At 40.9% G+C, this 23,064-nt stretch overlaps 1 protein-coding gene across 2 annotated transcripts in view; it reads left to right on the forward strand.

The window, feature by feature from the left end:
* NBAS (NBAS subunit of NRZ tethering complex) overlaps positions 1 to 23,064 on the forward strand; it is a 175,961-nt gene that overhangs the window by 76,288 nt on the left and 76,609 nt on the right. For both annotated transcript variants that reach the window (XM_083348576.1, XM_083348577.1), the window contains exons 26-32: positions 237 to 370; positions 1,173 to 1,235; positions 2,314 to 2,436; positions 2,772 to 2,874; positions 11,173 to 11,393; positions 11,605 to 11,717; positions 14,032 to 14,145. In XM_083348576.1, the coding sequence (XP_083204702.1) occupies positions 237 to 370; positions 1,173 to 1,235; positions 2,314 to 2,436; positions 2,772 to 2,874; positions 11,173 to 11,393; positions 11,605 to 11,717; positions 14,032 to 14,145 (871 nt within the window). The remainder of the gene's footprint in view (positions 1 to 236; positions 371 to 1,172; positions 1,236 to 2,313; positions 2,437 to 2,771; positions 2,875 to 11,172; positions 11,394 to 11,604; positions 11,718 to 14,031; positions 14,146 to 23,064) is intronic.

Here is a 23,064-nt window from a genome sequence, read left to right on the forward strand (position 1 = left end):
CGATTCCTGTGTTCATTACTGAGCTTCCATTATGGGTAGTATGATTTTCTAAAATACCAAATTGAAATTTTGATTTTTTTTTACAAAGATCTTACTAGGTTGACTATACAACTGTACCGACACTACACAGAGTATTGTGCAGAGTATTAGAGTACTGAGATACTAGAGACATTAACAGCAAACTGACAAACACTCTGGAACATAGCCATGGACCATTACCTTTCCTTCTCTCTTAGAGTCAGCAAAAAATAATTTCAGATCAACTTCTGTTAATGATGAGTGCTTTAGAATGTATCTACAGCTGCAAACGTGATGACCAGCTTTCTCTGTGCTATGATATCTTAGAATGCCTCCCTCAAAGAGGTCTGGGGTAAGTATTGTCATTTTTCAAACACTGAGTATTCTGGGATGATTTTTTTTAAAAAAATACTTTTGCCATCATTAATACCTATGAGATATCCACAGTTATTTATATAAATTTCACTATCTGAAGGATGATGTGACTTATAGTGACTTATATAATTTTATATAATCATCATCTGACCATGCTTTATTTTAACATCACCTCTTTGTCTAGAAAGCTTCAGATTGGCAGTTGACAATTCTCTCTGTAAAAGACCAGATGAGAGCTTGTTGTAGAAGGATTGAGAAATAAAATATTTAAAATTCAGTTGGGATTTGCTAAACTCAGTTTAAATGCATATTGCCTGGAATATCCAGTGGTCCCAGGGAGTAGTGGAATATAATGCTACATGTATGATCTTTTTTGAGAGAAGGCTGTACAGAAACTTTATTTCAATGGCAAAGCATGTACATTATAGGTGAACAATCTTAGTTTCTTCACCATCATCAGCAAGGATGATAAAGATCCCACATTGAGGCTAAGTAGAATTGATGTCAGCCATTCCTAAATGGATTGATGGTCTAACTCTGTTTAAGGCAACAATTTGAACATTAAGAGAACTGGCCTCTGCAGACCCTTATATAGGTAGTGTAATTTGGTAATGGAAGGAAGTACTTCCAGTGTCATGAAAAAAAACCTATCTTCTATCAACTGTGAATTTAATTAATCTCAGCAAATCTTGATGATGCTGGCCGTGGGTTTTTAGTCCTATTTCTTCATTGTGACATTTTTTATTGTGATGTATTCAAATTTCCTATATCTTTTCCAGCCTTGAAACAGACATTGCCACTGATCTTCACAATAAAGTTGATGAATTGGAAGAAATTCTTAGGTAAGAAGTTCCTTTCTTAACTTATATGTCTCACTACTTTAACTTTATTAGTTCAGTATTTATTGGATAATTCTGAAGACCAGGTTTGTAAGGATGAAAAAGGTCCATAGGGCAAGTATTATTGTAATCATCACTGAAATTATTCTTTGAGCCATGGCTTTTCTGTAAATAGGTGGAAATGTAGCTATGTTACATAGACAAAAATGATATAGCTATGTGAGAGAAAACAAAATGCTTGGGAGGAAAAATGCCTACAGTTGAGTAATTTCTCCATGTTGATCAGGGCAAGAATATTTCCAAGGTTTAGATTCATTAGGAGCCTACAGCAGACCATGTCAGCCATTTTGTTATTCCAACTGAAACTCACAGTGGCTAACAATTTTAATCTGCATGGAAAGTAATCTGTCCAAGACAGAGGTATTGCACAGAACCCTTCCTTCATATCAGAATGTCATGTTGTACTTCATCCATAGCACCAAGAATGAGTTTCTACAGACCATTGGTGTCCATATCATACATTAAATTTGATCTATTCTTGATTGACCAACCTTAGCAGAGAAGTTATTATCAACTTGAAAAACTATTGTCCAGATTGCCTTAGCTGGTTAATTAAAAGAGGTAGATGATTAGTTAATCTGTTCCTCATGAGAATCCATCCACTATCCTTTCCACACTCTAAATTGAGAGATGGCAAATTAAAAATGTGTATGAATTGTGGCATTTGAGTGTACATGCACTATGGTGTTCTAATGCCATTCATGCTTAGGGAATCCCAATGATTTACAGTGCAACAGCCTTTAATAAATTTATGCAAACATATTCAGAGAAAGTAAGGGGGTATATGTGGTGTGCAGCACCACTTGATCAATATCATACAGATTATTCATTTTGTACATATTGCATTTAATTTCTGCCAAGAAAGAAGAGGGTGTTTTTATGTGTCACAACCATAAAAATAAGTAAAATATTGTGTTTTTCTTTTAAGAGAAAGTCTTTCTCTTTTGTTTGGGACTCTTAGTGATATAATTGGGAAGAACTGTGTGGTTCAATTGATGTTATTTTTTGACAATTATTGCAGTGTATCAGAGCTTTTGGAAAAACATGGACTCCGGAAACCTGTATTCTTTGTAAAAGACACAAAGAACAGTCCAGAAGAAGCACGGAAATTGATGATAAGATTGACTCGGCACACAGCCAGAAAGTGAGTACAGTGTAATGTAAGGCCACTCTTCTTAGTGGTAGTGAATCTGTATAACTAACTTTGTTTCCACTTGTAAGTTTGAAATAAATACTATTCAGCATTTGGAATAATAAATAATTATTAATATTGGGAAAATTGGTATTAAATCTCACTGTTAATACCTAGAGTTTGTTCAAGTTGCGGTCTGCTGATGATTATACTATGAATCTTATTTATGATGTCGTAATACACACACACAAGACTTAAGAGATTATATCATAATGTCATAGTCCCCTTTAATTTTGCAACTTAATTATGTGCTTTATAAATGTTGATATTTTTGTATCTCTTAAAAGGCAGCCTTCTGTTAATGAGAAGTACTGGATGGGATTATTGCAAGATATGCTGGCTATGCAGAAAAATGTTTATAATTGTTTAAGACCAGACACATGCTATGAGGTAATTGTTTCTTTTTCCCCCCAGTATGCAGTAAAAGATACTTTACAATTTTATACTTCTTTGTACTTACTCTGTTTATATACTCCTAAATCCAAACAATGGAAGGAGAATGGAAGGTTTCCTGCCTGAGCAGGGGGTTGGATTAGATGACCTCCAAGGTCCCTTCCAACTTCTTCTTCTTCTTCTTCTTCTTCTTCTTCTTCTTCTTCTTCTTCTTCTTCTTCTTCTTCTTCTTCTTCTTCTTCTTCTTCTTCTTCTTATTATTATTATTATTATTATTATTATTATTATTATTATTATTATCTTAGTCTAGAGTTATCTCAGTATTTATTTTATCCATTTAAACCCTACAGTATTAAGTTTTCTTAACTATTTTAGCAATAAGGAAAAATTTGTAAAGCTAAAATTTATGATATAAGTAACTTGGATTTTAAAAGGAACATCTTTTGTGACTGGCTTCCTTTTAAGGAGAAGTTTGAACCAGTTTGCTACTGGAGTCTTCTAGGAATGAGCAATTCCTAACTGAATATTATTTAGTTTATTTTCAGAAAATTGTAACCCAAGAAAATGGCTATGGTTATAGTAGTTGTAAAAAGTGGAACCTACATTTTAAGGATATTAAAATAAACATAGATAAACCTATTGGCGCTTTCTCTGTAAACATATGCAAGAAATTCTTTTTTTGAAGCAAACTGAAGAGGAAGAATTTTTTAAGTAAGGATGCTGAATAAATAAGGCTGCTATCCTTACTTGGGACAATACACTTTACTGTTCTTGATAAAAATACGTTTCTCAGACTTATAAGAAAAGCCAATATTTTAGCTTATCCAAAGCAAGGGGATTTCCCCTCCCCCCCCCCCCCGCCACCCAGTTAAGAGGATTAAAAACAGCTTTAGCAAAGATTCTCTGAGACTTTATAATGCTTTTTTCTGACTGCTTTGAAAAGTCTGAAAAAGAATAGGGAATAGATGATGGCTTTAGACCTGAAAAGCACATTTCAAATACCAACTTTGAAGTTTGTTGCTACTGATAGACTGGGCTATCAGTATCTTGAAGCATAGCCTGCATTCCAATAAAACCTAAACAAACAAATAAATAAATAACGCAAAACCTCTTAGAATTCTGCATTATTACAAAAGCTTCCAGTAGAGACCACTTATATGCCCAGTTTACCTGCAGTTTAGTAATGTATTTGAGATAAGAAGTCGCCTTTTGGCCTATTTGGACTAAATAAAATTGAGGGGCTGTAAGGAGAATCTCGGATTATTTTAGACCAGTAACTGCACTTGGAATAGCTGGAATGTTTTCTCTGCATACTGCCACAAAGTGCATAGTGGGAGACACCAGTTACAAAGTATTCGTTTCCCAGGAAGCTACTAGTGAGATTTGTACCTGCCTTTTTTTTTAGCTTTTTCCAAATATTTTCTTTCTATTTTCAAAATAGGGGAATACTTTTACAAAACAACTGTTTACGATATTCTTACTTTAAAAAAAATTCTTACTGGGTTATGGGCCTTTGAGAAAAATGAAAATTATATAAGAGTACAATTCTTTGCAATATTTCAGTTTCCTAGTTAAAATAAAATAAAAAAAATCTTAAAGAAGGAATAATGGGTAATCCTTGATTTACACCATTGAGCTCAACATTTCTGTTGCTAAGGAAGGCAGTAGTTAAGTGCATCATGCTCCGTTTTACAACCTTTTTGCCACAGTTGTTAAGCCAATCACTGTAGTTGTTATTAAGTGAATTTTGTGTCCGTGAATCTGGCTTCCGCCATTAATTTTGCTTGTCACAAGCTGGCTGGGAAGGTCTCAAATGGTGATCTAGTGGCCTTGGCACAGTGCCACCATCATAAATACATACCAGTTGCCAAGCGCCCAAATTTTGGTCATGTGACCATGGGGATGTTGAAACTGTCATAAGTGTGAGAACCGGTCATAAGGCACTTTTTTAATGGTCATTAAATCAGTGGCTGTAAGTTGCAGACTGTATCGTGACAACTGGGGAAATATTTGTAGGCACTCTAAGGGTACAACATCTGATATCCTGGTGAGTTTAAAAAGAATATTCACAGCCTTAAAGGTCTGTCCAGACAGAAACCTTCCTGTTTTCTTCCCAGAAGTCCTGCCTGCTTCCTTGATTTTAGGGATTTCGTTTTGCAATTGGGAATTATAAAAGCTAGACTTTCTGGCTTAACTAGAGTGACATACTTTTTCTTATCTTTTTCACCAAGGTAAAAAAAGTAGTTTGTGAGAAAGAGATTATGCTCTATGTTAAAATGCTTTGTCTTAGAAGCCTTAAAGTATAGATCCTGTTGAAGTGAGGCTTAGTAATAAGTAATGCTGACCTGGTTGTGGACTTCAAAACCTTTGTTGACTGCAGTTCAAAGACTTTAAATATGTTTACGATCTGTGTTAACATAAGCCTTAACATCCTGATTCAGCAGGGGTTATGTTGTGCATGTAGATAATGGAATAGAATTCATGCTAGAGAGAAGAGGGGTTGACAGAGGGAGTAGAATATCCCATTCTTAAATATAGATTGGGGTTGTATTATCTCACAGAGTCTTCTGCTTCCCACCCCTCAGTATTTCAGTCAACTTCTTCATACTCTGGTAAAATTTGAAGCTGTGTTTATTTTTAATTAGTAAAAAAAAACACATTTGGCTACTTTATTTGGGAAAATGTTGTTTAAGGAACACATTAGTAGGAGATAATCAGTTTTGACTTTTAGAATTGCTTGTTTTTATAAAGCTCTGCATTTTTATATTAAGGCTGTATTCTTATAAACGACTGTAAAATTAGCAAAGAGATGAAAAATTGGAATTTCTGAACTTACAGAAAGTCTGAAATGAAATTTCTACTGAACAAAAGGAAGATAAATAGCTTTTTGCATCAGTGTTATGTATGTTGAATGGTTTACTGAGCAGAAGGTCCATTTTTAATAAAGTTACTCAGAGTGTATATAAAACTTTGATAGATGCCTTCCTGTTTGCATTTAAAGTGAAATGCAAAATACAGTTTGTGCAGAAAATTGTGTAGTATGTTCAGTAGGAAATTAGAATGAACTGTGAATTATAGCAGAACACAGGTTTTTTAATATGCCTAGTTTGCCAGCACGCTTTCTTGTTTATTATATTGTACAGCAGAGGCCTCCAAGCTTTTGGGCACCAGGGACCGGTTCTGTGGAGAAAGATTTTTCCATGGACCAGAGGGCGTGTGGTTTCATGTGCTGCCTGCATCCAGTCGATGGGGCTTTACATGTTTGCGCGGCCCGGTTGCTGGTAAGCCGCAGCCCGGTGCCAGTCCATGGACCTGGGTTGGGGATCCCTGTTGTACAGTATTTGCATTAATTTTTGTATAACTTATATTTAAGAAATTCAAACACTTACATTTTCATATTATAGTCAGTCTTATTTAAATTATACGGTTTATTCTGAGAGATAGTTAATCTCTGTGGCTCTTGAAAAATGTGGAAATTGTATAAACTTGTATAAAAATTACAAGAGTAAAATTAGATTTTGTTTTGTGAGGATGCATACACACACAAACACACATCTAAATGTATCAAGAAAAGCAATGTTACATTTGTGTCTCTTATTGCAAGATGAAGGCTAGACTTTTTATAGGAATGCCATGCTGAAATGCTTACTTATAAAGTGCATTTTTATTATCATAGTTCATGAAAAAATATGTGGTTCTTTTTCTTTTGAAAGTTGCTTCTATAGTAGGCTTATCCCAAATACAAAAACAAATTTTCTTGTTGACTAGTAGCATATTTGTACTACATATGGGTTCCTTATGAAAGAAAAGTGGGGAGGGAGAGAGAGAATGAGAATATAATGTCCAAATATATCTATCGGTTCCTATAATGGTAGATGGAACCTTGAAGAAAGCCACAACCAAGATAGCAGGCAGTTAAAATAAATCTGATTCCAGGGCAGAAAGGTAATTTGAGAAAGCATCTTAGACTTGACTTACCCCTAGTTCTCATGAAGATAAAGAGACAGAGGATTAACAGTAAATTCTCTGCAGGTTCCCATTATATAGAGAATTAGACAAGGATGTCTACTTTCACCCTTGATTTCTAATATTTGTGTGAACCCCTAGTCTTGTGCTATTAGGCAATGTAGAGCGATTTACAGAATAGTACATAATTCAATTGAATATAAACTGGTTTTATTTGCAGATGACATTCTTCTTTTTAGAAATAAAAAAGTGTGGCGATGCAAATGATAGGTGCCTTTTTAACTAATTGGTCCAAAAGCCTATGGAGATTCTCAGTCATCCAAGTAATGGTTGTTCCAAAGGTGCTGAACTGAAGAAGCTTCTTGGATGAGAAGAAAAATGTCTTCAAGGAAAAAACAAAGAAAGTCCAGTTGCCTTTTGAAAAGCACCTTTCAGACAACTGATCCAAATAGAGTTGATGCCAGTAGGAAAAAAAAATGGTTATCCATCCGAATATTCAGTATTTGTTCCCAATCCATTAAATATTTTGATATGTATATATCAAAAGATGTAACTCAGTAATGTGTAATATAAATAAGTATAGAAAGAGATATTTTCAGATAACGATAGATGGGTGTCATTAAACCTTGCCCTTTGGAGAAATGTGAATGCTCTCAAAATGAATATTATTCCCAGGTTAATTTATATCCTGAAAGGAATTCCTGTCCAAATATCTGGAAAATATTTTCAAAAAGTAAACTCTTTGTTTAAAAAATTATGGAATTGTCTATTCTAAGAATATCTTTTGGTGAAAATGAAATGATCAATTATTAATGGAAAAGGATTTGGTTTTCTGAATCAAAAAGTTTACCTTTTGTCAAATATTAGATATTGGAAGCCAACAATTGTTATTATTTTTTCAATTTGAGCAAATTTGGAATATACATCTATAGCACCTTTGTCAGGTGTATAATATTAGGATATAAATACAGTCAACTCCAGTATCTCTGGAAAAACTTATATTAATTAGAAAGCAATGGAATGTGTAATAAAAATGATCCTTTTTCTCATTCTAAATTGACTTTTTTGGAAAATCCAACATTAAATATTGTGAAAAAGATAGTTACATGAAAAATTAGTTGAAAACAGGGATATTGACTTGGACCAGTTGATAGCTGATGATGATGAATTTTTAACATTGGTTGGAAATTGTTTGGACCAACCACGTTTTTAGCTTCAAGACACCTGAGATATTGGAGCAGCTGATTAAATCCTTTAAAACTAAAGAAAACCTACTATTAATTTCTATAGATATTTATTATCAAATATAGAGCTAGTTTGGTCTAGTGGTTAAGGCATCAGACTAGAAACTGGAAGACTGTGAGTTATAGTCCCTCCTTAGGCATGAAAGCTGATTGGGTGATATTGGGCCAATCTCTGTCAGCCTAACTTACCTTATATGGTTGTTATTGTGGGGAAAATAGGAAGAAGGAATATTGTGTGTGTGTGCTGCCTTGACTTATTTATAAAAATAATAATGGTGGATGTAAATAAATACATTTAAAAATTAACACAGATCAATAAATCAATTTGATATGCAGACACTTAGAGAGGATTGGAATAAAGAATTAGAGGTTCCTGTATTGCTTAGACAATGGCAGAATGTCTTGACATTTACCTCAAAAAAATAATGTTTGGAATTTTTTTGCCTTCATTACTTCTGTATAATATGAAAAGGATTCTTCCGGATAGAATTTTCTTGACATACAACAAGGATAATGCTTCTTTAAAACATGATTTTAGAATGTTTACTATGTTTGGGGAGAAAGTAGTGGACTACATAAATGTCGCTGTGTAATGAAACTAAAATTTTCAGAGGATAATATTCTGTTAAGTTACATACCTAATATGTGGAACTTAACAACTGGACATCATAAATGGATTTGTGTCCATACTATAGCTAAAAGACAGATATTGCAACATTGGAAAGATAAATGTACAGTATGGCCTCATTTACTCAATTACTAAATTTATTCAGTGGGTTGAAGACATGATTAAATTTGCTGCTGGTGAGCAGATTGCCTTTAGGTGTAGATTTTGTTTGGAAAATTATAATAAAATAGGGGACATCTTTATACAAAATACAGTGTGTTAAAAAAATTAGGTTATTATATTAGCATAATATACTAATGTTTGCACTAGATAATTATATATAGATGTCAGAACCCATATCTACAGGGTTCTCGTTCCCCCCTCCTAAACTTAATCCTTTTCTTTCCTTTTTCATCTTGACCCAAATCTCACTCTCTTCTCTTCCTGGGTTCTGCCATACTCCTGGAGGGAGGGGAAGTGCTTGGGGTTATTGCCTTGACTTCCTCTATTGCTACTTTGCTTTCCTGCATATTTCTCCTGTGAACTTTCTCTCCCCCTGTTGTCAGCTAGTAAAGGAGGGAGGGGGAGAAAGGAATGCAACCGCTGGCAACTGGTTTATCTCTGCGCTCCCTGGAGAAGGTGTGAAGAGCCGCCAAAACATCGCTGCTGCAGTGGAGACAGCATGATGTTATCTCCCTTTTCCCCACAAGGAAGTTAATACCTGGGGATTGGCCCGTTTGAACTGACCTGATGAACTATGGGGTGGGGTTTTGCTTGGGACACTTTAACCTATCGATCTGAGCAGGAAGTCCTCAGATCCTGTCTATTATGCCTGCTATCAACTTCTCCTAATAAAAGATCCTTTTGGAAGAAACTGCTTCCAAGAGTTCTGCTTTCTTGGGATGAAGTTTTGAAGTGGGCCCTGACAATAGAATTGAATTGTATATTGTTGTAACAATGTATAGATTGATAGACGATAGGTAAATTTAATTTTATATTTTCTGTTATATGTTTTCACTTATATTTTAACACCACTTCCAAGTTTTTTTGGATAATATATGTCTCTTTGTGTTTTGTTCCTTTTGATTTTTTCTTTCTTTCTCTCTCTCTCTCTCTCTCTCTCTATATATATATATATATATACACACACACACACACACACACACACACACACACACACACACATACTGCTCAGAAAAATAAAGGGAACACTTAAACAACACAATGTACTGTATTTAATAGTAGGATGTCTGTTCCCTTTATTTTTTTGAGCAGCGTGTGTATGTGTAAATTTTTTGGCTTGCTAACAAACAATAAAGGGAGACCGATATGATCATTTCAAACTTATTTGTTCTCATCAGTCAGCCATACCCTTCTGAGATTCGAACCTGGGCTGACTGCGTCTTAAGCAGTTGTTTTAACCACTAGGCCACAGGCTCGGTCTCTTTGTTAGCTGAGAAGCAAGGAAGATATGTGTTAAATGTTTGTTAAGCATTCAGAATACACTTGCTTGGTCCCAGACACAGGACAAATCTTATTTCCTGTTTCAGCCTAGCCCAAGGCCATCTACAGGCAGTAGCCACAGCAGTGGCAGCTCATATTTGTGTAAATTTTTTGGCTTGCTAACAAAGAATAAAGGGAGACCGATATGATCATTTCAAACTTATTTGTTCTCATCAGTCAGCCATACCCTTCTGAGATTCGAACCTGGGCCGACTGCGTCTTAAGCAGTTGTTTTAACCCCAGGCCACAGGGTCCCTCTGTTAGCTGAGAAGCAAGGAAGATATGTTTAAATGTTTGTTAAGCATTCAGAATAAACCTGCTTAGTCCCAGACACAAGACAAATCTTATTTCCTGTTTCAGCCTAGCCCAAGGCCATCTACAGGCAGTAGCCACAGCTAACAGAGAGAGAGAGAGCCTGTGGCCTAGGGGTTAAAACAACTGCTTAAGACGCAGTCGGCCCAGGTTCGAATCTCAGAAGGGTATGGCTGACTGATGAGAACAAAATTCTGTTACTATAACACTGTAATAAAGGTAGTATTATCTTGTATGTCCTTGGATTCCAAGTTTTGTCTGCTTTGGAGTTCTGACAATAATTTTGTTGGTTCTTCCCCCAGGCACTGGGGGTGAGGGATGGGAATTCCAGGTTGGGAATTGAGTTCAGTACATGTATATTTTGGGTAGGAGTGTTATGGTGCCTTGGTTTTTTATCTTATTATATTTTGTTATTTTTGTCTGCTGCTGTTGTGAATCTACCAGGGTTATTAATATAAAATGGGCAGTCATATGAATCTTTTAAATAAATAATGTACAATAAACAAATTAGACTGAGCCTTGTTTTAAAAAGATTTCTTAAAACAATTATATTGATGTACATGTATCTGAAAGCTGTCCTATGCTGTCTATTTCAGCGTCTATATTTGAGAGTTTAGCAAACATAAAAACATTCTATGATATTGATTGTGTTTTATTTTGTAGATTTTTACTGAAAGTCTTCTATGTTCAAGCCTGCTGGAGAATATCCATTTAGCTGGGCAAATGATGCATTGCAGTGTTTGGTCAATAGATCCCCCCGTTTCTAAAGGAAAAATGCAATGCAGAATCAGCTATGAGAAAAGCATTGAATTAGTTTTGGCTGCTAGCCGAGAGTATTTCAACTCTTCAACCAATCTGACTGATACTTGCATGGATTTGGCCAGGTGATCATATATATTATATATTCCTTCACAAATAATACAGTTTAATATAAGTAGGTCATGAAACAAAATACTGCAAGCTAAGTGTTTCTTTTCAGTATTCTAGTCATTTATGTCCATTATTTTCTTTTTTTAAAAAAATGAGTCAACTTTCTGTTAACATAATTTTATTTGAAGAAAAATTTAGTCTTAAATTTCTCCCTTTTTTTAAAAGATCCTGCTTACAGCTCATTACAGACTGTCCACCTGTTATTCAAGAGGAACTAGATCTTATTCATTCTCTTAGCTACTTTGAAGAATTTGGTGTGAAAATTTTACCATTACAAGGTACAGTTTAGCTCTATCATCTCTATCTTGTATGTGTTCTTTTTAGCAATTTTTTAATACTAGCCTTAAGGTTTCATATTTGTGCAAGTAGTAGGTACAATCATTGCATTTTTGTACTCTTGTATAAATAATCTAATTCCTTTCTAGGATATATTGCTCAGTGTCCCCCTAGCCTTTACATTAAAACATTTAGGTTATATTATTAAAACCTATTAAAGCAAAACAAAGCTAAAGAATATCCACTGTTCTTCAATCTGACCATAGTTTTTACTGTATGGTGCAACTTGAATGAAAGAACCTTTATTGTCAAAGTACAACCATGTATACATTGAGATTGGCTGATTAGGATTAAATTTACTATTTAATCCTAATGTTATAGTTGCATCTTCCTTTCCCAGCCACTTTGGAATCTAAAAACCCATGTTTTTAAAATCTAAAGTATTTCTCATATTAATTAGCCTAGTTTACAAGAAACTCACTACTACCATAATATGACTAAAACTAGTTTATACAAAACCAATTACTACTATATCTCCCCTAAAATATACATACATTACCTGTAAATTCTTTTTTTTATTGAAAAGTTTTTCAATAGATTTTATCTTTAACAAAACAACCCCTCCCCACCCCCTCCCCCTTCCCAACCCAACCCTCCCCCCCTCCCCTTCCCCCCTCCCCGACTTCCCAGAGCTAAATACAAGGTATAAAAGTAAAACACAATCATAAACTACCATATGCTAACAACAATAAACTATTAGGTCTATTGCACTTTAGCTCTTATAAAATGACTACAAACAATATAAATATCCCATCAATACTTATTCAAATGCTAAATGAAACTTTTTAGTCCCATATTTATTCTGGATGTAATCAATCCATTTTTTCCACTCCACGATATATTGTTGTTGCGAATGGTCTTTCAAATACGCCGAAATCTTTACCTGTAAATTATTATGTCTATCACAGCCATATCACTATATCATGACTTTGGTTCTTTAAACCTGTCAATCATTTCTCTTGGAGGATCCCAACAGCTTCATGTAACCATCGGTGTCATCTCCATCATCTCAGCTGGTTCATTCTTTCTTCATTTACTTGTTTTATGATTCTTTCATTCTTTCTGTATGACCAAAGCATCTCTGTACCCCTTTCATCCTGTTTATTTACTTTTGTATTTACCGTAATCCACATTTATCATTAATTTATTCTTATTCCTATTGCTTCTTGTTTATGTTTTTAAATAATCAATTCATGCTGCATTCAACTTAATTTACACTTTTCTGCATTTTACCTGCCTTGATATTATCAGATATTCTCATATATCATCAGTCAGAGAGTCGTATTTAATTTGTACATTTTTTGTTATTGTTATTTTGTTTTTCCACTTTCTATTTATTTGGGGAAAAAACTTTCAGGAGTTTTTGAAAATGACTAATGTTACTATTGCTTAAAAAATCTGTTTAGTTTAATGAGTACAGAAGGCCATTAATTACAGTGTCAGCTGTAGTGTATGCAAAAACATTTTAAAAACTTTAGATTGCATATCATTATGTGTTCCTTTTTACACTTTAATAACAGGCCACCATACAAAAGATAAAAAGAAAGATACCGCCTGCAGGCTCAAAAACTAAACTGGAATATGAAAATCCAAAATTATTTATCATGGAAAGTCAATATTAACTCTGAATTAACAGAGTGGAAACTAAGATGTTCCTCCTGAGTTGGGCTGTACTATCTCATATTTCATGTTTTCATATTTTCAGTGTTTTGAAAAAAAAAAGATTCCAAACTATAACATGATGATTTTTATCCTCCAAAGATAGAAGATGCCCATTTATAAGATATTTCCTAGAGTAACAATTTTTCTCCACACGAATGAAGGTGTTCAGTTGTGCTTTAAATTTGGGTTCCTCACAGCATTTGAAAGGAGTATTTTGCAATGCACATCAGTGTGAAAGAGGCAGTTTTTGAAGTAGCCAAATAGCTTTTTCCTCAGCTGCTCAGCTGCTTCTCACATTTCTCCACATGCATATATGTATATAACTGATCCGCTTCTGGTTCACAGTCCCTGCTAAAGTGTTGTCTGTGCCTTCAAAACAATCACACTGAATCTCCCAGAGGATGTTTAAGCTTTAGCACTTCACAATGAGATGCTTCACTTGCACCAACAAGATTTATGAAATACCAATTTGAATGCTTTGCATAGGCCTACTTTAAATATACATTTACATTTATAGCACTCATGAACACTTTCCAAGTATCTGCCTTAAATACAATTTTATTGCATTTCTTAATAAACATATTTTCTCTCCAGTCCGCTTGTGTTCTGATCGACTCAGCCTTATCAAGGAATGTCTCTCTCGGCTGCCCACAAACTATAAGCAATCTGCCAAGCTTTTGGGACTTGCAAATTTGCTGAAGGTTGCAGGTAAAATCAAATATCATTCCTAACTTGTGTTGGTTGGTTGTCACAGGCTGTTTTATCTATATCCAATGTCATTGGGCTCCCAAAGCTCCAGAGAGCCAACACAACCCCCCCTTGGCCTTTAGGCAACCCACACAGAGGTACACAATGGGAAGTACTCACTCCCCCAGGTCTACTACTATTCCTATTACTAATATTAGTCTACTACAGTTTGTTTGTGAACCCTACTGCTAAAGAACCTTATTTCTGTCTGTTTGCCTTAGGCTGCGTCCAGTGGCTCTATTCACACAAAGTTACAGAAACCACTTCCCCTGTCACTCTTAGAACAACTCTGAGACACCAGTTGCTTCACCAGAAACAACAATAGCTACCATCCCCAGCTGCTTTTCTGCTTAGCTCCTAGCTCAGGGTTAGGCAACCTTGGCTCTTTTATGACTCATGGACTTCAGCTCCCAGAATTGGTGAGCCAGCATAGCTCTGAAGAAGAAGAAGAGCTGAAGAAGCTTCTTGGATGAGAAGCAAAACATCTTCAGAAAAACAAAAAAGTCCAGTTGCCTCGTGAAAAAGCATCTTTGGGATAACTAAAACATTAAGTTGCACTTTGTTCCTCTTTTGGAGATAGAAAGTATAGCTAGAAAACAGTGTTGGGATTACTCAGGGATTATGGTGCAAGATTTTTTCCCCCAGGCAGCCAAGTAACTCAAACTGATATTCATTAAATTCAGCCTTTTTCTTTTATCAACTAGGCCTGGCCCTTCCCACTGTTCTCAGTTCTTCCGCATTAAGGGGGATGTTTTGTCCATCTTTTACCATACATTTCAGAAAGCGTCTGAGTTCATTTGAGGCCCAGAACTATTGTGGGAATCCAATTACCGTATTTTCCGGCGTATAAGACGACTGGGTGTATAAGACGACCCCCTACATTTCCTGTTAAATTATAGGGTTTGGGCTATACTCGCTGTATAAGACTACCCCTCTTCCAACGCACACCAAATAAAAATTAAAAAACATCAGATTTGATTTTAATATGGTAATTTTAATTCAAATGCTTATGACATGCAGGTACTTAGTAGGAAAACTGTCACTTATAAACATAAGGCTGTTCGTCATCAAAGATGTAAACATAAAACAGTGCAAGTGGATTAAACTTTAATAATAATAATAATAATAATAATAATAATAATAATAATAAGAAGAAGAAGAAGAAGAAGAAGAAGAAGTTGTTGGAGTGGACCTTGGAGGTCATCTAGTCTAACCCCCTGCTAAGGCAGGAAACCCTATACCATTTCAGACAAATGGCTGTCCAGTCTCTTCTTAAAAACTTCCAGTGTTGGAGCATTCACCACTTCTGGAGGCAGGTTGTTCCACTGGTTAATTGTTCTAACTGTCAGGAAGTTTCTCCTTAGTTCTAGGCTGCTTCTCTCCTTGACTAGTTTCCATCCATTGCTTCTTGTCCTGCTTTCAGGTGCTTTGGAGAATAGCTTGGCTCCCTCTTCTTTGTGGCTGCCCCTGAGATATTGGATCACTGCTATCATGTCACCCCTCACCCTTCTCTTCGTTAAACTACACATACCCAATTCCAGCAACTGTTCCCTATTTTCCTAATTCACTTTTTCACTTTTCCTAATTCACTCTAAAGCTTTCCCTGCACAGAGCTTTAAGTAACACCAGCTGCCTGCAATTAGTGCAGGTTCGCATCCCACCAGGCTCAAGGTTGACTCAGCCTTCCATCCTTCCGAGGTAGGTAAAATGAGGACCCAGATTGTTGGCGGCAATAAGCTGACTTTGTAATAATGCTGCTTGTGGGGTGTGTGTGAAAGCCCTAATAAGCAGGCATATACATAGAATGAAGGCTATTGCTAAGCACATTGATTTGGGCTTTAAATTGTAAGCCGCCCTGAGTCTTCGGAGAAGGGCAGGATATAAATGGGATTAAAAAAAAAAGACAAAATGGGAGATCCGCTCCAGGTTTTACAGCCCGCTCGCCCAGTTCCTGAGTCAAATGTGTCCTTACAGCTAAGCGGCTGCTCTGGCTGATGCATTCCCCACCTGCCTTTCAAGTTGGGATAGATTACACCTGCTGTTCAACTTTAGAAGGAAAGATGCCCAGACCCCAGCCTGTAAAAAATCACAGTGCAGCTTCTTCCCCAAATCCCTGTCCCTAAAGTTTCAGCACCCGGGGTATAAGACGACCCCTGACTTTTGAGAAGATTTTCATGGGTTAAAAAGTCATCTTATACGCCGGAAAATACGGTATACTGTAAAGAGTTTCATTTTTAATTGAGCGGGGTCAGCCCTTGGGAAATATATGAGAAAGATAGAAATCAATGAAATATTTGGAAAAAGATTTTAACAGCTAAGATTCATGATTAGTTTATATAATCAAAGATTGACTTAAGGGACAAAGGAAAATGCAAATTAAGATAAAAATAGCAGTCTGCAATTATTTACAAAGAGCGGAAAAAAGCAGGATAAATAAAATATGTTATCATAGAAGCCAACATAGAAGATGCTGAATCAAATTTCAGAACACTAGCTATGTGTTGCAGAAACCTGGAAACCAGTACTTGGAGTTGCGCACTGGAAATAAACTAGAAGTTCTACAACTTCCATAATACCATAGTGCTGTTTTTTCATAAACCTAATCCTACTTCATCTTACTATATTACTTTCAAGAAGTTTCCTGTCTCATCTGTTTGTGAAAAATAAGGCCAAGAACTTTCTGCTTTATTCTCTTTATTAGCTTTTGACAATGTGGTGCCCTGCAGAGATGTTCAGTTGCAGTTGTCAGCAACCCATGGCTATTACTGCCAAGGAGTGATGTAGAAGCTGGGCTTACCACCACTGGAGAGCATCATGTTAAGGAAGAGTGGGTTATATTCTCATTATTTCTTAACTGACTGAAGTTAAGAGAGACAGGAATTATACTTCAAAATAAATGTTCATTGATTAATTCTATAATAGATTTTCAAAGACACTGTTTCATGGCAGCTTCAAAGATGGTTGGCATCTCGCCTTCATGGAACAATCCTCAGAAGTGACCTGCCATTTCTGGCTTTTTAACCTTGAAAGAATCTGACATTAAATATTTCTCACAGCTGTTTACTAGGTGCAGGGATTGCTCTTTGAGTCATTAATTATGAAAGTCCTTTTAAAATAATTTTTGTTTCAAAATGATTGTCAGCCTAGGTTAACCAGACAGGAAACATGACCGGAAGAGCTAATTCTAGTTTTTTGTAAGGCTACGTTAGCAAAATATTGCAAGTATAAGTTTCCCACTGTCTCCTTTACAGCCTGAGAACTTAGGGAAGGTCCCTTCCGAATCTTTTGGTCTGTCCATTATGTAGCTGCAGGCTAGGCCCTCTCCTCTCTGACCATCTCTCCAGCTCCTTCCTCAGGGTCTTTCTTACATACTATTATAATTACAGTGACAGTCATGGGATTTTTTTTTATAATTAGTGATTTTATATATTTATAGTCTTTTTTTTCTAGAGGATGAAAAGGGGTTTATATTTTGAGTGGTAAACAAACAGGTGATCTTATTGAGAAAGACCTGAAGACTGTAGAGATGTTAGTTAGATTTTGCTAGTTGTACAGCACTTGTACCTTACATGTCATCGTGAGAGGATATTTCCTAAGCACGAGATCTAGAGCACCGAAGAGCATGAAAAAAAATCTATCTATGGTAACAATAAAAATAATAGGTTGTGAAGAAGCTTCTGTCCATGTATCAATTGTGTTTATCAGTTGTAATAGCATGACTTCTGTCCTGTATACATCAACTGTATTAGAAGTTACAATTTTTTTTAATTCTGATTTCTATGATGTGTTATAATACTAGTATATCCAGAATGTTCTGCACATCATTGGATGCATTGGTTGTTCCTGTATTCAGACTACAATGTTTTATGCCTTGCAGTGTTCCCCTTCCCCAGCTGGCATATTAGTTACCATATTCTGGGACTATATTTCCATATATTTACTGATTAATACCTTTGTGATAAGTGATACAGTTGCTTCCTCTGTTCTTAGTATATAAAGTACCGTATATACTTGAGTATAAGCCGAATTTTTCAGCCCACTTTTTGGGCTGAAAAATTCCACTTCGGCTTATACTCCAGTCAACAAAAAAAACTTACCGAGGACTTGTGCGCGGCCGAGGCTTTGGTGCTTCCGGGATCGCCCGCACCTCTCCCAAGCCACCGCCGTCCGAGACCTGCCGAAGTTTGGGGAGGTTTGGGGAGGTGCGCGCGCACCTCCCCAAACTCCGCGCCTTGCCTGCCTGCTTCTTTCCGCAGCGGAAAGAAGCAGGCAGGCAGGGCGCGGAGGAACGGAGACTTGCCAACGTTTGGGGAGGTTTGGGCGTCTCCCCAAACCTCGGCAGGTCTCCGTTCCTCCGCGCAGACCTGCCGACGTTTGGGGAGGTTTGGGCGCCTCCCCAAACCTCCCCAAACCTCGGCAGGTCTCCGTTCCTCCTGCCGACCTTTGGGGAGGTTTGGGCGCCTCCCCAAACCTCCCCAAACCTCGGCAGGTCTCCGTTCCTCCTGCCGACCTTTGGGGAGGTTTGGGCGCCTCCCCAAACCTCCCCAAACCTCGGCAGGTCTCCGTTCCTCCTGCCGACCTTTGGGGAGGTTTGGGCGCCTCCCCAAACCTCGGCAGGTCTCCGTTCCTCCGCGCAGACCTGCCGACGTTTGGGAAGGTTTGGGCGCCTCCCCAAACCTCCCCAGGTCTCCGTTCCTGTTTGGGGAGGTTTGGGCGCCTCCCCAAACCTCCCCAAACCTCGGCAGGTCTCCGTTCCTGTTTGGGGAGGTTTGGGCGCCTCCCCAAACGTCCCCAAACCTCGGCAGGTCTCCGTTCCTCCGCGCAGACCTGCCGACCTTTGGGGAGGTTTGGGCGCCTCCCCAAACGTCCCCAAACCTCGGCAGGTCTCCGTTCCTGTTTGGGGAGGTTTGGGCGCCTCCCCAAACGTCCCCAAACCTCGGCAGGTCTCCGTTCCTCCGCGCAGACCTGCCGACCTTTGGGGAGGTTTGGGCGCCTCCCCAAACGTCCCCAAACCTCGGCAGGTCTCCGTTCCTGTTTGGGGAGGTTTGGGCGCCTCCCCAAACCTCGGCAGGTCTCCGTTCCTCCGCGCAGACCTGCCGACCTTTGGGGAGGTTTGGGCGCCTCCCCAAACGTCCCCAAACCTCGGCAGGTCTCCGTTCCTCCGCGCAGACCTGCCGATCTTTGGGGAGGTTTGGGCGCCTCCCCAAACGTCCCCAAACCTCGGCAGGTCTCCGTTCCTGTTTGGGGAGGTTTGGGCGCCTCCCCAAACCTCGGCAGGTCTCCGTTCCTCCGTGCAGACCTGCCGACCTTTGGGGAGGTTTGGGCGCCTCCCCAAACGTCCCCAAACCTCGGCAGGTCTCCGTTCCTGTTTGGGGAGGTTTGGGCGCCTCCCCAAACGTCCCCAAACCTCGGCAGGTCTCCGTTCCTGTTTGGGGAGGTTTGGGCGCCTCCCCAAACCTCCCCAAACCTCGGCAGGTCTCCGTTCCTCCGCGCAGACCTGCCGACGTTTGGGGAGGTTTGGGCGCCTCCCCAAACCTCCCCAAACCTCGGCAGGTCTCCGTTCCTGTTTGGGGAGGTTTGGGCGCCTCCCCAAACCTCCCCAAACCTCGGCAGGTCTCCGTTCCTCCGCGCAGACCTGCCGACCTTTGGGGAGGTTTGGGCGCCTCCCCAAACCTCCCCAAACCTCGGCAGGTCTCCGTTCTTCCTGCCGACCTTTGGGGAGGTTTGGGCGCCTCCCCAAACCTCCCCAAACCTCGGCAGGTCTGCGCGGAGGAACGGAGACCTGCCGAGGTTTGGGGAGGTTTGGGGAGGTTTGGGGAGGCGCCCAAACCTCCCCAAACAGGAACGGAGACCTGCCGAGGTTTGGGGACGTTTGGGGAGGCGCCCAAACCTCCCCAAAGGTCGGCAGGTCTGCGCGGAGGAACGGAGACCTGCCGAGGTTTGGGGACGTTTGGGGAGGCGCCCAAACCTCCCCAAACAGGAACGGAGACCTGCCGAGGTTTGGGGACGTTTGGGGAGGCGCCCAAACCTCCCCAAAGGTCGGCAGGTCTGCGCGGAGGAACGGAGACCTGCCGAGGTTTGGGGATGTTTGGGGAGGCGCCCAAACCTCCCCAAACAGGAACGGAGACCTGCCGAGGTTTGGGGAGGTTTGGGGAGGCGCCCAAACCTCCCCAAACAGGAACGGAGACCTGCCGAGGTTTGGGGACGTTTGGGGAGGCGCCCAAACCTCCCCAAAGGTCGGCAGGTCTGCGCGGAGGAACGGAGACCTGCCGAGGTTTGGGGACGTTTGGGGAGGCGCCCAAACCTCCCCAAACAGGAACGGAGACCTGCCGAGGTTTGGGGACGTTTGGGGAGGCGCCCAAACCTCCCCAAAGGTCGGCAGGTCTGCGCGGAGGAACGGAGACCTGCCGAGGCTTGGGGAGGTTTGGGGAGGCGCCCAAACCTCCCCAAACAGGAACGGAGACCTGCCGAGGTTTGGGGAGGTTTGGGGAGGCGCCCAAACCTCCCCAAACAGGAACGGAGACCTGCCGAGGTTTGGGGACGTTTGGGGAGGCGCCCAAACCTCCCCAAAGGTCGGCAGGTCTGCGCGGAGGAACGGAGACCTGCCGAGGTTTGGGGACGTTTGGGGAGGCGCCCAAACCTCCCCAAACAGGAACGGAGACCTGCCGAGGTTTGGGGACGTTTGGGGAGGCGCCCAAACCTCCCCAAAGGTCGGCAGGTCTGCGCGGAGGAACGGAGACCTGCCGAGGTTTGGGGACGTTTGGGGAGGTGCCCAAACCTCCCCAAACAGGAACGGAGACCTGCCGAGGTTTGGGGACGTTTGGGGAGGCGCCCAAACCTCCCCAAAGGTCGGCAGGTCTGCGCGGAGGAACGGAGACCTGCCGAGGCTTGGGGAGGTTTGGGGAGGCGCCCAAACCTCCCCAAACAGGAACGGAGACCTGCCGAGGTTTGGGGACGTTTGGGGAGGCGCCCAAACCTCCCCAAACAGGAACGGAGACCTGCCGAGGTTTGGGGACGTTTGGGGAGGCGCCCAAACCTCCCCAAAGGTCGGCAGGTCTGCGCGGAGGAACGGAGACCTGCCGAGGTTTGGGGACGTTTGGGGAGGCGCCCAAACCTCCCCAAACAGGAACGGAGACCTGCCGAGGTTTGGGGACGTTTGGGGAGGCGCCCAAACCTCCCCAAAGGTCGGCAGGTCTGCGCGGAGGAACGGAGACCTGCCGAGGCTTGGGGAGGTTTGGGGAGGCGCCCAAACCTCCCCAAACAGGAACGGAGACCTGCCGAGGTTTGGGGAGGTTTGGGGAGGCGCCCAAACCTCCCCAAACAGGAACGGAGACCTGCCGAGGTTTGGGGACGTTTGGGGAGGCGCCCAAACCTCCCCAAAGGTCGGCAGGTCTGCGCGGAGGAACAGAGACCTGCCGAGGTTTGGGGAGGTTTGGGGAGGCGCCCAAACCTCCCCAAACAGGAACGGAGACCTGCCGAGGTTTGGGGACGTTTGGGGAGGCGCCCAAACCTCCCCAAAGGTCGGCAGGTCTGCGCGGAGGAACGGAGACCTGCCGAGGTTTGGGGACGTTTGGGGAGGCGCCCAAACCTCCCCAAACAGGAACGGAGACCTGCCGAGGTTTGGGGACGTTTGGGGAGGCGCCCAAACCTCCCCAAAGGTCGGCAGGTCTGCGCGGAGGAACGGAGACCTGCCGAGGTTTGGGGACGTTTGGGGAGGTGCCCAAACCTCCCCAAACAGGAACGGAGACCTGCCGAGGTTTGGGGACGTTTGGGGAGGCGCCCAAACCTCCCCAAAGGTCGGCAGGTCTGCGCGGAGGAACGGAGACCTGCCGAGGCTTGGGGAGGTTTGGGGAGGCGCCCAAACCTCCCCAAACAGGAACGGAGACCTGCCGAGGTTTGGGGAGGTTTGGGGAGGCGCCCAAACCTCCCCAAAGGTCGGCAGGTCTGCGCGGAGGAACGGAGACCTGCCGAGGTTTGGGGACGTTTGGGGAGGCGCCCAAACCTCCCCAAACAGGAACGGAGACCTGCCGAGGTTTGGGGACGTTTGGGGAGGCGCCCAAACCTCCCCAAAGGTCGGCAGGTCTGCGCGGAGGAACGGAGACCTGCCGAGGTTTGGGGAGGTTTGGGGAGGCGCCCAAACCTCCCCAAAGGTCGGCAGGAGGAACGGAGACCTGCCGAGGTTTGGGGAGGTTTGGGGAGGCGCCCAAACCTCCCCAAAGGTCGGCAGGAGGAACGGAGACCTGCCGACGAGCCGCGGCTACACAGGGTATTCCTGTGTATTCAGGCTTGCAAAATGGCGGATCGAGCCTCTGCTGGCGGCAGAGGCTTGCAGAACGGCGGATCGGCTTATACTCGAGTCAATAACTTTTTCCAGTTTTTGGGGGTGAAATTGGGGGTCTCGGCTTATACTCGAGTCGGCTTATACTCAAGTATATACGGTAGTTACCTTATCTTGCCTGGCACATAGGCAGTTTTTCAGAGGAAATACATCTTTCAGCTTTGTTGCTTCTGTTTTTCCAGAGGTAGCTAAGATTATATGCTGTGATTTAGCTTCTTAGAGTTGTTCTTTAATGCGTACGTTTATTTTTTTTATTTTACTTACAGAATTTATATCCCAGCTTTATGCCAAAAAAACTTGCTCAATTGGTAGATGCCAATTTTAGAAATCAGCTTTGAAAACAAATTCCCAAATTCCCATTCAGAATAAACAGATCAGCTAAACATGCAATAAAAATATAATTAAAAATGCACTGTTGGTTTCCACTAAAACCTATATCCAGAAAATATTACATGATATGTGATTATTTTTTTACTTCTTTATACATAGCACATGCTCTTTCTAATGCTGCGTTCAATTTTTAATGGTTTTATGCACCTGAA

The sequence above is a fragment of the Vipera ursinii genome, assembly GCF_947247035.1.
Source record: "Vipera ursinii genome assembly, chromosome: 1".
NCBI classification, from domain to species: domain Eukaryota; kingdom Metazoa; phylum Chordata; class Lepidosauria; order Squamata; family Viperidae; genus Vipera; species Vipera ursinii.